Source organism: Acartia tonsa, chromosome 10 (genome assembly GCF_053477335.1).
Source record: "Acartia tonsa isolate MP-2025a chromosome 10, ASM5347733v1, whole genome shotgun sequence".
Classification (NCBI taxonomy): Eukaryota; Metazoa; Arthropoda; class Copepoda; order Calanoida; family Acartiidae; genus Acartia; species Acartia tonsa.
The window spans coordinates 35,073,831-35,090,072 of NC_137269.1; the positions used below are offsets into that span (position 1 = coordinate 35,073,831).

The following is a 16,242-nucleotide window of genomic DNA, read 5'->3' on the forward strand; positions in this document are numbered from 1 at the left end:
TTGGGCCGGATATCCGGTGTGGCCGGATATCCGGCCATTTTCAATATCCGGCCGGATACCGGATATTAAAACTATCCGGCCGGATATCCGGCAATATAATCTTTTATATTTTAAAACAAAAATCTCTGTTTTTTTTAAATCTTAAATGGCTGTAATTTTCTTATTATTGAAGATAGAAGAACAATTTTTTCTGAATATGTTTATCTTTATGTAAATTTTTATTAGAAATCTCAAAACATAAATTTTGGCGGTGGCAGCAGTACTTGGCAGCTACCAGCCGAAAACCGACGGTTTGCAGGTAAACGGCAACGGATTTTATGAAATTGTAATATGTCATGAAGATATATAAAAAAGCCTAAGTTTAAAATTTGAAATCTTCAAGTAAAAATTTGCGGTCACAGGAACCGTTTAAAGATTTCTGGAGACCTGGAGGTTCAGGACTTGCAGGATTATACCTGGAACCTGAAATCAACTTGAACACCTATATTACATATGAGGATGTACGACTATAGGATATTTTAGTATTAGATAACATGAAATGCTTTGTTTAAGTAAAAAAATATTTTTACTTTTTACCTGAATGACCTTACCAGATTTGCTGGCATCCTGTGTCCGCCAGGAAGGAGGTATTAAAAAATTTCAACTCTCAGTTATGTGTCATACCCATATTTCGAAAGTCACTTAGTTATAGCCCTCTACCTTTTATACACAGAAAATGGGATAGAAAAAAACAGAGGGGGGGGGGGGGGGCAGGCATTCAACGCCACATCCCCGCCCATCCTCCAACCGTTAGGGGTTGATATTACAGATTGAGGGAAGTAATAGTTCATTAGATTTATTTGCTAAGAAGAAAGATCATTTAATACTTACTTAATTTTTAAGTTTTAATCTTAATTTTATCCTATTATACAAAGTAGTAAGCTTTTTTTGTCTGTAGCGAAAGATCTTGCTAACCGCTGAACTGATATGTTCTCCTTTAGAGTGAAGCTTCTTATAGGTCCCAGGGTGGTTTTAGGCTGTTTCATTTTTATAAAAAAAAGTTGTTGTAAGGTTTTAAATTATTTTTCTGCACTTTCATGTCCCTTCTAATATCCCTAGATACTAGGGACGCAACCGCTAGTATAATATAAAACACTAGTTTATGAAGAAATTTTTTTTGCGGGTATAGTACTCTTTGTGGCAACGACCCTTAAGGAGCGATTATTTGTATTTTCACAGTAGCTTTCCTCCTATTTCTAGCCCCTTGCGGGGGACTCTAAACTTGCGGGGCCAATTGCCTAACCCTGTGGGGCAATCACTTAACCAAATATAACCTAACCTAACCTAAAATAACCTATTAAAAGCAATTTTAAAAATACAACTAATCGCCCCTTAAGGTGCGTTGCCACAAAAGGGACTATATCCTTTTTTGATACTTTAATATGTAGTAATTTGGCCGGTTATCCGGTAATTTGGCCGGATAACCGGATATTTGCCGGATATCCGGCCGGTTACCGGATATCCGGCATTTGAAATCAGCCGGATATCCGGTATCCGGCCAAAAAAATATCCGGCCCAATCCTACCTGTACCTACTATGCCCTAACCCTGGGGGTCTACCTATTACCTAATATAGTTGTGCACTTTTAGTACGCTATGACTGTGCTAAAGCATTACGACAAACAGACTTTTCGAGTATCTTTACCACGAAAAAATCATTCACTATTAACACTTCAGACAAGAATGAAGCTGTTCAAAAATCCAGCAAAATCTTCGCTGTTTTGTTGTCGAAATGAGACCATGATTTTGGAGGTTTTTGGGCAACACTGTCCCGAGTCGACTCTACAATTGTATGACCTGATTCAGGTAGTTCTACTGTAGCGCAGCTACTCTTAATTAGGGTCAATTTGTCCTTCATTGGGATGTAATTATGTTTTTATATAAATGGATGGGTATTTTATGGGTCTAGATTTTTACTATCTACCTAGCTAGCTAGATATCTATATTAACTTAATTATCATAACAAAAATACTTCTATTCCATATATCTTAACTATCTATCTATTTGTCTGCCAATTTCTTCTATCTATTTAACAATCGAGACATCTATCTATCTGACAATCTATTAATTTATTATCCTAACTATTTAGTAATATATCTATCTATAGATATGAAAAGCTTTCTATCTATCTATCTATTAAAATAAGTATTTTGTATATATCTATTAATCACTAGCTGGTATCTTTATAACTATGTTATAACAATAATATGTATCTATCCAAATAGGAGATACGAAAAGTGGCATGTGTGACGTCATAGAAATAAGTCTAAAAAGGAAGGATGAGAGGAGAAGTGGGAAAGGAACCCCCCTAACATAGATGGATTTAGACGTATTTTTATTACGTCACACATGACACTTTCCGTATTACCATCCATATAGCAAATTTATATACACTTATCTAGTTGGCTTTCTATTTATCTATCTTTTCATACTTGCCTATCTACCTATCTATCTGTAGTACATATACCAATCTACTTACTGAACCCAGTAATAGTGTCGGACTGATTATGACGTAAAAAATAAAATTAGCCAATGAGAGGCCATTATTGACCAATGGTAAAATTTATAGTGGCCTCTCATTGGCTAATTATTTTTTTTTACGTCATAATCAGTCCGACACTTTTACTGGGTTCTACTAACTTATTATCTATCTAGGATTGTGAATTTAGCAATTATTACCGTGGGTCTGTCTGTCAGCCATTACAAAAATTCTCATCTTTTTGCTTTGTTAAAGATTGTCTAATAAAGGTAAGTTTTTTTAAGCGCAGCTTATTTATTTAACTATTATATGTTCGTTTGTCAGTCAACGTGAGTTGTAGAATGTTACAGTTTCTAAGCAGTCTAAAGTCTTTATTTCGCTCAACCATCAATCAACCGACCCAAAATCACTAAACACTCTACACTGATATAATGTATTTGAATATTTCGCAGTAGATATTCTTTGAGACTTGCTATAAAATGCCTTATTAACTAACAGAAGACAGGTTACAAGTTAATTGATTGAAATTTTTATAGAAGTTTCCATCTTTTGTCACTCTTGAAAAGACACAAAAACTTATTTTTTATAAAGGTTTCGAAATTTGTTGAATTTTTGGCATATTTTCTCTATTTCTTCTTTTTTTATGATTACTGAAAATCTGCACTATATTAGACTTTGTCTGTATGGCCATCCATTTATGTGCTTTGCCACTTATGGATGATATCATCCTTTATATTTTTATCTGAACAACCAAACATACCATATACTTAAATGCATATTTGTTATATCTTAGGAAAGTTATAATACAGCATGTGGTATGGAGAGTCAAATTTTGGAAATCTGCAAGAATCAAGATCTTTTCTGCCTATAATGAAATCTAAAACAAGCAGTATAATACCTGGAACTTATCTGTGGACTACAAAAAAAAATTCACAAATTTTCTACGAAACATGAATGATAACATCTGTTAGTGGCAAAGCACATGAAAGAGAGGTAGAAAAAGAATGAGAACTAACGATCGAATGGAAGAATGTAAATATTTAGAAAATCAAACCGACAAACAAAGTAAAATGTATACTGGCTTCACTTTTAAATGGGGTATTCCTCTCCAGTTTTTTGTTTAGGAATGAATATTTATTCCCCCAGGATAATATCATTTTCATTTAAACAAAAACTCATTTTTATGCTAAAATGTGGTTTAATTTTGGTTTTTAATTTTCATTTATTTCTCCGAAGTAGTCATTTTTCTCCGAGGTAATTATGCTTTCTTTTAGTAATTAATAAAAATTCTAAAATCTTCCCAAAAAAATTTAAAATCTTCAACAAAAAAATTCAAAACTCTTCTAAAAATATTTTCTCAGATTTTCATATAAATATGACTGTATAGACATTGGAACTTCAGATGTTCAAGGCTTGTGGTGCAGAACTGAGATTCTGTTCACCGGTTGCCATGCTCTGGGAAAAAAAATTACTACCTCGGGGATAAAAATGACTACCTCAGGGAAATAAATGATACCTCAGGGGAAAAAAATGACTACCTCGGGGAAATAAATGACTACCACGGGGAGAAAAAAATAATATTTACATCCACTATTTAAGGGGTCGTTTATGTGAGAATGAGATCTTAACGAAAAAGCAACAATCTTTCTTAAATAGCAGCTGATAAAAAAAAACATTTCTTATGAAGGCAATGTGAATTATAGAATAGCTTCGCTAACGTGTGAGGGTTCCTTTAAGTGTAAGTCTCTAACATTAACCTTAAAGCACAAAATTGCAGTTTTCCAAACATTTTATCTATTTAAAAGTAAAATGATTAGGGTATTTTCTTTATATTCAATTGTTATCATTTTTATTTTAATTTTAGAAAATACTTACAGAAAAAGGTTGTAGCAAAATTAGACAAAATAAAAATACATTTATCTTATTTTTGGTAAATTCATTATTAATTTAACTTAGGTGCCAAAAAATGAACAGAAATTATGCAAAATTAATTTTAGTTTATTTATAATATTGCATTTAACTACAAAGGACCCTGTACAAAATTCTTCAAATGGTTTATTTAGTATTTTTTTGACCATATAAAAGAGTATTAAGAGTTTTTGGGAGGGGAGCGGAAGATAAATTCAATTTAGATGACCAATACTTTGCACAAAAAGTATTTACATTCTCTCCCCCCCCCCCAAAAAAAAAAAAAATTAAATGTGCAATGTTCTTTTTATGAAAGCTTATTTATATCATTTTAATTACTATATGACAAATAAATTTTAATACATTCAAAATAGAAATTTGTATCTTTTATAGCCACATTTTGAAGCAGCGTAGCTATTCTGTCCCGAGACAACAGTCAGTCTACCACAGTAGTATGTCTTGGCTGAGTCACGTCATTACAATTGTATCTTGCCTAGACGTATAAACAGTTGCAGCTCAGTAAGGAGTCAAGTACTGTCAGAGACACACAAACTAAATTTTTTGGAGAAGAAGTGAAAACTATTTACCTTTTTAAGACCAAAAAATACTATTTTATTTATAGGATACAAACAACATTATGATTATGATCATCAGTGGCGTGCTAACCGACGGGGGCATTGGAGGGCAATTTCTCCATTTCACTAACGTCTGAAACACCCCCTTTCTGCCCCCTCCCCCATTAAGCTAAGAATGAATAATCAAAATATTTAAATTTATTGTGCTTTGGTAATAGATTTAAATAAATAAATTATAAAACATCACAAACTTTTAACAAAACTAAATATTTGTAAACATTACACAAAATATTTTTTATGAAATTCAGAAAGATTGCATAGTATTTTATAAATTATTTTGAAATTTAATACATATAATAAATTATCATTAAAAATACGAAATCATATTAATTGGAAAAGAGAATATATAAAACACTAAAGAATTTAGCCTAACTTACTTAGGTTATTCAGGACCCGTTTTTGAACAGATAAGTTTTGTATTTTTATTAAAGTTTACATACAATGTATTAATCAAATTCCAAGCAGAAGTGGGTTTTACAGTATGCAACAAATAAAAAAAAAGCCTCTCACCCCCTTTGATAAAAGAAATAAACATATTTAATATCAAAGGTAATTAAATACACTATTCCCTCTCTAATCATTGATATCTATGATAATAAATGTACAATATCTAGTCCCTACCATTTTTAAAACATTACAATAATAGATGTAATTCATGTACATAACTCCCATATCACTCATGTGTTTAGTATAAATCAAAGACAGCTGTTGTACTGCATGTATATCAAACCATCTCATAAGTGTTTATCACATATCTAAGACAGCTGGTGTACAGTTCTTTCCACAAATATTACTCTAGTGTTTAGTGCATTACACAATGCAAGAACATTATCTCATCTAAATAGTGTTTAGTACATAATGAAAAACAGCTGTTGTACTGCTAGTACATCCAACCACATATTTAATTTTAATTATATAATCAAAACAGTTGTTGTACTGCTAGTACATCCAACCACATCTTTAATTTTAATTATATAATCAAATCAGCTGTTGTACTGCTAGTACATCCAACCACCTCACTAATGTTAAGTGTGTAATCAAAAGCTACTGTTAGTACATTCCTAATGTTAAGTACATAATCAAAACAGCTGTTGTACTGCTAGTACATCCCTAATGTTAAGTACATAATCAAAACATCTGTTGTTCTGCACATTCAGTACATTCCTCTGATATTACTCTAGTGTTTAGTACAAATCCAGGACAGCTGTTGTACTTCTCGTACATCTTTAAATTCCATAATATTGACACAGGTACACTGACAACAATACGCTCTGGAAACAAAATAAACATGATTGGTGATTGGTATGTCTGTTGGTATGGCTATATTTCATGGGGGAGTTGACCCCTTATTCCCTTCACAGGACATATGAGAAGCTGCATTATAAAGGAGAACCAGATCTTATTACTTTAGGTCCTGTTACTTTATTATATTTGATTTATAACAATACTTAACATACACTCTTAAATATTTTATTGTTTGTTAATAGCATAACTAATTTATAATTATTGTATGTTGTCCGTCGTCCTTTTGTCACATCAATTTACTTTAGCCAACAAGGTGTACAATCTTTTCAATTCTTCTACAGCATGACCCTCGAAAAAGTATTTTTAAGCATCTGCAGCCCATATTTCTCAATGAATTATCAAAAAATGTATATGTCCTTGTTCTTTGTAGATTTCCACATAAGTAGATATAAAAATATTTTTTTTACATCAATTAACAGCTAAGATTTTTAGAGCCAAAGTTTTGAAAAAGTGGCTGAGGAAAAAGTAACTTTTCAAGAAAAATGTTTTTTTAAAGTGAAATGACGTGTTTTCCTCATAATTTCAATAATTTTTATAAAACTTATATAAAGATGTTTCCAAGAAATTTATTTCATGCTGAAAGCACTTTTTTCACTTGCTCTAAAAGGCATTTTTAGATTAGTGTAAATTGCAAAAACACCCTTACAGAAAGAAATCTTAGCAAATAGTAGCAAATTGAAAATTTACATAAACAGAAATCAAACACTTTTTATTTTATCAAAATAAGTTAAAAAACCAAAAAGTTACAGCTACAAACTTTTATTAAACATTTAACAATTTAAATGATTTTATGTGTCTTAGATTAATTTGATGAGTGGGCGTGAATTTATTGGTAAAGGTGGCGCTAATCCTTCCGGTAATGAGCATAAATTGGGAGGGGTTTATTTAAGGTCATAATAATAAGTGGGAGATATTATAAGATTTAAGGGAAAATGGTTATAAGAAAAATGTATTCAGTAAAATTTGAAAAGTAGTTTTTTATATGTAAAAGTAACGTTTTTAATGGAATATAAAATGTATCAATTGTAAACTTGCTCTTCTTTCTTATTTGTTTTTTAACTGGTTGATAAAAAGTAATATACTAATAAAAAACTAAGAAATATTTAGCAATATCCAGTTTCTCAAGCACTTTTTCCAAACTTTGGCTTTAAAAATCTCGGCTGTTAATTGATGTAAAAAAATATTTTGATATCCTTTGATGTAGAAAATTATAGAGAACAAGTACATATAAATCTTTTAATATTTTATTGAGAAATATAGGCTGCAGATGCTTAAAAATACTTTTTCGAGGGTCATGCTGTATATTTTCTTGAATTGACAACTTCCTATTTTTTAACAGTAGTATAGTGGCTTTTTTCATTTTTAAAAGCGAAGCTTTTCTATAATTAGGGTCGGTCCGTCCGTCCATCCGTCCGTCCATCCGTCCGTCCGTCCGTCCGTCCGAGATAGATAGCTTTTATTCGTTAATTTAGGTATGTTAGAATTGTTCTATCGATTTCAAACTTTGCATGGTGATTCCTGTAGTAGTTAGGTACGATGTAGAAAGCGTAGCAACTCTATAATCATTACCAGAATGTCCGTACGTCCATTTTAAACATGTTGATTTTTCTACTTTTTTAACAACAAATTTTTATGTGATCTAATTATCCGTTTGATCTGATTTTTGGTATATTGATTCCTGGGAAAACAAAGAACAGTTTTATAAGCGAAGCAACTCTATAATTAAGTCCTAAAAATGTAAGTATGTCCATAAACATTATCCTGTATCAAGCAGTTTTGCATAAAATTTACTTTCAATTTTGCTTCGACTCATATACTTTTATATTCTGATTATTCAGTTCAGACACTATACAATTGTTAATGTCCGTTTGTCCTACCGTTTCAGTGCTTCGCTTTTATGGATGTTGTCATCCTTGTTTTTATATTTTTTTTATTTATAATAAGCATTTTAGAAGGGGGATCCTTTCAATATATATATTTTTTATTGAAGATTGTTGCTGGTTTGTTTCTTTTGGACCTAATTGTCTTGCTGGAAGTAACAAAACCTGTACACTAAAAAGTAATTCACTTGGGTATAAAAATTTATACAAAATTTTCTTTTGTAAGGAAAACAAAAGATACAAATATACAAAAACAAGAATAATTTTTAATAATTGTTGTTAAGTTTTTACAGCAAATAATACAAAACGGTTGTCTGTACGTCCATTAGAAACTCTGTCACCTAAAAATGTCAGTTTTTAGGTACATTACAATCAGGTTCTAATCACGTAATTTTACGTAAGAAGACATTTTTATCCCAGTAACCCAAAATAAACAAAACAATAAAAGTGACAATGGCGTCGAGGAGCGACCAACAAACAACACATATTTATAAAGTAGCATCGCCTTATCTAAATCTACCAAATTTGAATTCCCATTCGAATAAGAATTGTGTTAGATAAAAAGAAAGAATAAAGCGGATTTCCCAAGGATAAAGAGGACACATAAATTTAATCCCATTATTTACAAAAGTTTTCTTCCTTTGTCCGCGCTTGACAACCAACCCTTTGATTGTCTGAAAGTTCTAATTGTTTATGATAATGAATCGTGCATGCTTATGGGATAAGCTATTCCCACTACTCTATTCACATTAAACACTATTTTCAACGTCTTACATATGACGCTGATTTTTCAAAGATTTAAACCCTTTAAAGGTACAAGCTACCAAACGCATTGTTTTATTTCACTAAAGATTAGACTATCTTCTATTGTAGTATCCCTAAATTACCTGGAATTTACGTAGTATTTGAATGACGCTTTTTACTATTTATGTAAAAGTTGGATGATGCGCCTTAACATTCAATTTCAATGATATATTATCAACATTGCGATAAAAAAGTTGAAAAATTGGGTGGATGGTATTTTTTCAGGGACAATTTCTCTCGGGAGGGTTGAAGTACCCTTCCTTAAAAATAGCTATAAACCTTCTAGGGGCCTATGAGAAGTTACACAACGGCTATGAAGATCCTACGGTACACACAGATAGACAGACACAGATCCTGTTACTTTTATAAAAGGATTATTGTTATTTCTATTTCATGTTTATTCCTTGTGTTTTTGTCTGACTTCAGCTTCAAAGATAATTTTGTCCTGAAAATATTTTGTTATTTAGTTGCAGAAATATATACAAATAGCGGCTTCGCCTCTAGCCTCTAGGGGCTTTGTCCCCAGAGGTGATAAAAAAAAATAAGGACCAAGGAAATCTTCAACAAAAAAAAACAAAAAAAGACCAAGAAAATTTTCAGCAAAAAAAATGGGGGATTTTTTTGTTTTTTGGGGGGGTTAGGGGTGTCCCACCCCCCCAAGAAAATAGCCTAAAACCACCACAGGACCAGTAGGTATATTCCCTGAAGAGTAGAATCCGATCGGTTCAGTGGTACTGACATCAAGCTACTTTGTATTATATATGTATGCGTTTAACGGCAGCTTTTAGCAATCAACAGCTGCCAAGTAGCAACAATCAGCCGCTAAGCTGTACTCTTTGAAAAATATGTAGCTGTGAAATAGTGATTTTGACTGCTTTGCTTGAATCTTTTATGTTTTGTAACAGTTTTGATAATCCGCTGGAAAGCAGCTTACAAAAGTAATGGCTGCCAAACATGATATAACATTTATAAATTGCGCAGCTTTTCTATAAACTGGGAAAAAGTATTTTAGCTTTCAAGGTTTCGTGATTTTTTGTCTTTTTATATCTACATTTTTAAAACTATATACGTATATTATATTTTATTTTATTTACTTATAGACATGTGATTTCTTTTTAATTAGATATTTTACCTATTTGGGTAATGTGTTCGTAGATATAGGTATTCAGTGTCTTCTAGCCATTTCATCTAGAAATATACAATATTTTTTTGCGGTAGTTCGTGGATACGTAGAAAAATTTTATAGATTCAAATCTAAATGACTTTTCCGTTGTAGTAGTAGTAGATTTATTTTCCAATATAAAAAAAGAAAATAAAATAATATACGATAAAATAAGCTGTTGAAAAAAAAGGCAACTGTCAATTGCTGCGTATGGGTTTTTAATGAATAAGCAACAATTGGCTAAAAAATATTCAAATGAAATTTTAGATGCTTCATATATGAAAAAGAATTTAAGTGAAAAACATTTTCCTCAAGTATTCATGGATGACATATATATGCTTATTTTAAGATAGGGGATTTATTGATACAAAATAAGCCGTCTCTCTTAAATAGCAGCCTAATAACTTTCATTTTCTCCATAGCATTACGAACTGACGGCCAGACAGAGACAGAACTAGAGAAGTTTTGATACATAAACGACACTTAATTTGATAAAATCCCATTTAGATTGAATTAAATTTTTGAGAGGTATTATCAATATGTAATAAGTAGTTTCCTGAATTTGAAAATTTAGCCTAATGCAAAGAAGGGTTTTTTCTTAGCTTTTAATTATGAATTAACTGATGGATTAACGTACATACTTTAATTATAAAGTAGCTGTGCTACTTAAGACGAAAAAATTACTTTTTCAAACCAAATAATCCGTTGGTCACACTTGAAACATAGAAGAGAATCGCAGCATCTAAAACAAGAATGATAAAAACTGTAATTAGTGCAGCTCATAAAAAGTAAAAAAAAAGACGTATGAAGATCATCTAAAACAAGGATAACAACATCTATAATAAGCACATCTCTCAGATATAAGAAAAAAGGATGGGTTGAGATACTGACATATCAACTCAGAGCATAAAAGAGCATCCAAAACAAGGATGACACAAATCAGAAATATTGATTAAGATTGAAAGATGGACGGATAAAGTGAGTTATGAATAACTAGCGGATACGTCCCTAGAAGCCTCTAGGGGCACTGCACTGGTAGGATAAGGAAAAGTCGACCTCATCCTATTTTAAATTTGAGTTTCAAAAGAGTTATAAAAATTATTTTTTGGGGGAGAGGGGAACATATTCCCAGGACATATAAGAAGCTTCACTGTAAAGGAGAACAATATCGGTTCAGCGGTTAGCGAGATCCTTCGGGACAGACAAAAAACGCTTACTACTTTATATAATAGGATAGGATATAATTATTGATTAAAGTAAATCATTAAATGTAATTATAGAATTTTATTATAACAATGCTTCAATATAATTAAAAGTATATCTTTATCTTTCTATCTATATCCATCTATCTAACCATCCATCCATCAATTAACCCATCGATCTATGCATCCATTCATCCAACCTGTCTGTCGGTATGTCTGTCTATCTACCTACCTCTGTTGAGTGAGGGAAGCTAAGCCAAGACTAGAACCTGGAGGTCCCAAATTAACCCGACTACATGCACGCTTTACATAAGTCTGTCTGTTTGTTAGTCTGTCTGTCTGTATATCTACCTATTTACCTACCTCTGTTGAGTGAGGGAAGCTAAGACAAAACTAGAACCTGGAGGTCCCAAATAAACCCGACTGCATGCACGCTTTACATCAGTCTGTCTGTATGTCTGTCTGTCCGTATATCTATCTATCTACCTACCTCTGTTGAGTTAGGGAAGCTAAGCCAAGACTAGAACCTGGAGGTCTCAAATAAACACGACTACATGCGCGCTTTACATCTGTCTGTCTGTATGTCTGTCTGTTTGTTAGTCTGTCTGTCTGTATATCTACCTATCTACCTACCTCTGTTGGGTGAGGGAAGCTAAGCCAAGACTAGAACCTGGAGGTCCCAAATTAACCCGACTGCATGCACGCTTTACATCAGATCTTAAATAACAAGGATGGCAATAAACATTACTGTAACAAAGCTAATGCCAAAGATATTAAAACAACAAAAACAACCAAATATTTATATATTGGTCAAGAAGCTGCCGAGAAAATTACATTTTTCCCTGACCTTTCTAAAAAGATAGACAAAGTAAGTTGACTGTAATGGGAATCTTTACAACAATATCACAGATCTATCTTTATTATCAGCCAAGAAAATCATAGTCTTACATTAAATTTCAATCGCCGTTATTTCTGACACAAAAAAAGACAAAGTAAATTACTGACTAGATTCTAACTTTATGAAAGACATCCATTTTTTATAGCAGCTGAGAAAATCAATATCTTTTTATTCTTAGAATTATAATATTTTAGGTAATTTATTTGATGGACTGACAGACAAAATGAGTTATATAACAGTTATGTATAAAAGTAATATTAGACATCTATCTTTAATAGCAGAAGAGAAAGTATATGAGTTACGGGGGTTAAAAATAAAAACCTTACCTAGATTTTTCAGCTGGTTCAGTGGCGTCTTTAGATATGGAGATAGATCCAACTGAAATATATATGCATTATCACCAAGAAGTGGTTTGCCTGTCTATCTGATAATTTGTTTAAATACGAAAGCTCTAAGAGACAAAGGTTGCTTAAAAACAGGTTCAAGAAGGGGAAAAAATTTACCGATTTTTACATTTATAAATTCTTTATTGATAAGCAAACCACCCAAATTTTTATCGAATTCTAGCTTTAATAGGAGCTGAGATAGAAGTGTCCCGAAAATACATTATAATTATTTAAACAAATGATAATAAATCAAACGCTTTGCTTTATTCGTAGTGCTTGAAATATTTATTTCTTAAAAGGACATGTTTTCCTAAGTCTTGTACAGATACGTTAAAACATAGGAAGCGTTGCAACTCAATAGTCGAATCATATAAAAATATCATTCCATTGCAAAAAACGCGATCTTTGGTTTGTTTAAATGTCCATTTATTTAGCATTTTTCAATAATGTCAAGCCTGGGAAAATTTTTAGAATGTGGGAACCATTTATTTTGATTTAAATGGTACATATGATTTTCATTTAAATTCATTTTTAGGACCCGTGAGAAAATTTTTTTAACGTGAGAACCATTTAATTTTCATTGAATTTCATTTTTTGGTAGTGTGGGAAAAAACGGGAGAAAAAATATGTTTTAGTATAAAGAAATGTTCTATCAGTTTCAAACCTTTTTCACTTGATAAATCATACTGACTTTGGAAAAACTGTCAGACCGATTTTTGAAATTCAATCAGTGAAAAAAGATATTCAAGTTTTAATTTTTTGTTTTGAAAATATTATTTTACATGTATTGACGCCATCTTGGATTATGATAATTTTTTTTTGTTTTACAAAAATTAACTTTATACAATAAAAAAATCTTTGAACTTAAATTGACCAATAATTCAAAGATTTTTTCTCTTTGATTTGGAAGATTTTTTATTATTTTTATTTTTAATATCAAATAAAAACACAACAGTGAAAAAAATGAAAATTAAATGAAAAAACGTTTTATGATTTTATTCAAGAAATTATTTGCTAACATCACCTTTTTGTTGCAATAGAATGTTATTTAAGCAAACAAAATTTAGCATAAATGGATATTTAAATCCCTCGGTATTAAATGATGAGCTAACGCTCGATCATTTAATACCTTGGGATTTAAATATCCATTTATGCTAAATTTTGTTTGCTTAAATAACTGGTGCTTGCTTACATGTGAAGACCGGAGCACCGAAACCCCCCCCCCCCCCCGCTTAGTTTTGACAAAAATCAAAAATAAGGGGGGGGTAGTTTTTTAATGTCTGGAAAACGGCAAGGAGGCAAAAAGCACCGCAAGGCAAAGAATTAACCCCCCCCTTAATTTTGAAGAAAATCAAAAATAAGGGGGGGGTAGTTTTTTCACGCCAGAAAGTTGAGTGAGGTAAATCAAGAAAATCCAGTATACCAGAGGGGAAACCTTATTACAGGGATATTCATGTTTTGGGGCATAATTTCCTTATTTATTGACTTTGGCCAGTAAAAGGTTTTAATTTTGCGCAAAATTAAAACCTTTTACTGGCCAAAGTCAATAAATAAGGAAATTACGCCCCAAAACATGAGTATCTCATAATAAGGTTTCCCCTCTGGTATACTGGATTTACTTGATTTACCTCACTCAACTTTCTGGCGTGAAAAAACTACCCCCCCCTTATTTTTGATTTTCTTCAAAATTAAGGGGGGGGTTAATTCTTTGCCTTGCGGTGCTTTTTGCCTCCTTGCCGTTTTCCAGACATTAAAAAACTACCCCCCCCCTTATTTTTGATTTTTGTCAAAACTAAGCGGGGGGGGGGGTTTTCGGTGCTCCAGTCTACCACATGTAAGCAAGTACCAAATAACTCATTGCATACATTACGACACTATCTTTCAAAAAAAGAATCATTCTATTGATGTTAAATCAAGCTTTAATTTAGTATATTTGTTCTTTTATAAACTAAATCCTCTAGTTTGGACTATTGCAATTTTATGAGTTCAGTCAACAATTTATGCTTTTATGGATGTTGTCTTTCTTGGTTGTAACATAGTTTTACCTTTATCACAAATGAAATCTGAATTTTCTAACACTGAGTCAATCTCATCTACAAAATCACTACAAAAAAAATAGTTTTTAGGGATGCTGTGAGAATTGGTGCAAAAAATATGACGTAACAAAAAAAATTAGCCAATGAGAGGCCGTTATTGACCAATGGCGGCCACTACCATTGCCGCCATCGGTCAATAACGGCCTCTCATTGGCTAATTTTTTTTGTTACGTCATATTTTTTGCACCAATTCTTACAGCATCTTTTTAGGGTAATTCTTATGGGCCATACCTATCACTCCTTGAAATAAAAAAATAAAATTTGGAGGGGGGGGGGGGGGTAAGTAAGAGTGAGCGAAGAGTTCCTCAAGCCGAAACAAAACTGTCTGGTTTCTACAAAGGAAGTTGAGGAAAATAAAAATGAAGGGAGTGGTTAAGCTACTCTATAATTTAGGTATATCTGACAGAGTAAAAAATCTGATTTTCTCAAAGGCTGTATAAGATATAAGATATAGATTTAATTTAAATTATAAAATGAAGAATAGTTTGTGTATTGATTTTGTAAATTTGTTACTCAAAGCCACTTAAACAACAAAACCGACAAATATTGGTTGAGGAATAATACTTTACCTTAATTCATTAGATTTAGCATTGTTATTTGTTTCCCGTCTTTGCAAACTTTTATTCTTGATTGCTGATGATTTAGATTTCAAACATTTTTCGTCATTCAAATAATTTTCTGCTTCTGATAAGAGGTCGTCTAAATCCTAAAAAAAAAATAACGAATCTCCTATATAAATGATGTTCATACTTAAGTATTTTGAATATAATTAATTTTTTATTAGCCTCTCATATAACTCTAGGAAAATGGACAATAAAACTCCAAACAAAATATATGTTTTTTTTTATCATGAGTTCTATCATTTATAATAAAAAGAATATCTATTCAATATACAAAAATACCTCTAAATGCGTCATTTTAAATTCATAAAAAATGTTCTGAAAAAGTAAAAAGATTACAACATATGTGACAATTATACCTTCCTATCATAGGAATCATAAATTGATTTTTGAAATTTACAGCCAGTTGTCTACTGACGTGTAAAGAAAAGTTATAGGGTTAGCTTTAAAAAGCTTTACATAAATTCACGGTATTTAACAGAATTGACTTAAATATTGAAATCGTTAATTTATACACTTTATTAGTATATAATTTCTTTAAAGCCAAACTAAATATGTTTTATTCTTCAAGATTTAGAAATACTAAAAAGCAAAACTATAAATAACTAAAGAAAGCAATATAACAAATATGACTAATCTCTATATTAGGAAATATTCAATGGTTATTTTGAAAAATATTTGTAGAAAGCAGGTATACCAATACATCCATCCATCATTGCATTGCATACACTGTAAAACAAGGATTAGAAGAACTATATAGCAAATCTTTAAAATTTGACGATGTGACAAACACTTACTAAGCAGAATATTAATTTTTGCGTCTATTCCA

At 31.5% G+C, this 16,242-nt stretch overlaps 1 protein-coding gene and 1 long non-coding RNA gene across 2 annotated transcripts; one reads left to right on the forward strand and one right to left on the reverse strand.

Annotated features, from left to right (window-relative positions):
* The first annotated feature begins 1,717 nt into the window (after window positions 1-1,717).
* Window positions 1,718-5,111, forward strand: LOC145329974 (uncharacterized). The gene is made up of 3 exons (XR_013883195.1): window positions 1,718-1,844; window positions 2,694-2,786; window positions 3,311-5,111. It is a non-coding gene; the product is annotated as an uncharacterized LOC145329974 (long non-coding RNA).
* A 969-nt stretch (window positions 5,112-6,080) lies between these two features.
* LOC145330896 (cilia- and flagella-associated protein 418-like) lies at window positions 6,081-15,727 on the reverse strand. Its single transcript, XM_080175564.1, has 10 exons — window positions 15,696-15,727; window positions 15,363-15,499; window positions 14,743-14,801; window positions 12,638-12,689; window positions 12,084-12,130; window positions 11,646-11,682; window positions 10,896-10,953; window positions 10,182-10,237; window positions 9,453-9,494; window positions 6,081-6,331 (listed from the first exon to the last, which is right to left on the reverse strand). The coding sequence occupies exons 1-10, from the start codon at window positions 15,708-15,710 to the stop codon at window positions 6,238-6,240; spliced, it is 597 nt and encodes a 198-aa protein (XP_080031690.1). The 5' UTR covers window positions 15,711-15,727; the 3' UTR covers window positions 6,081-6,237.
* Window positions 15,728-16,242: the final 515 nt, after the last annotated feature.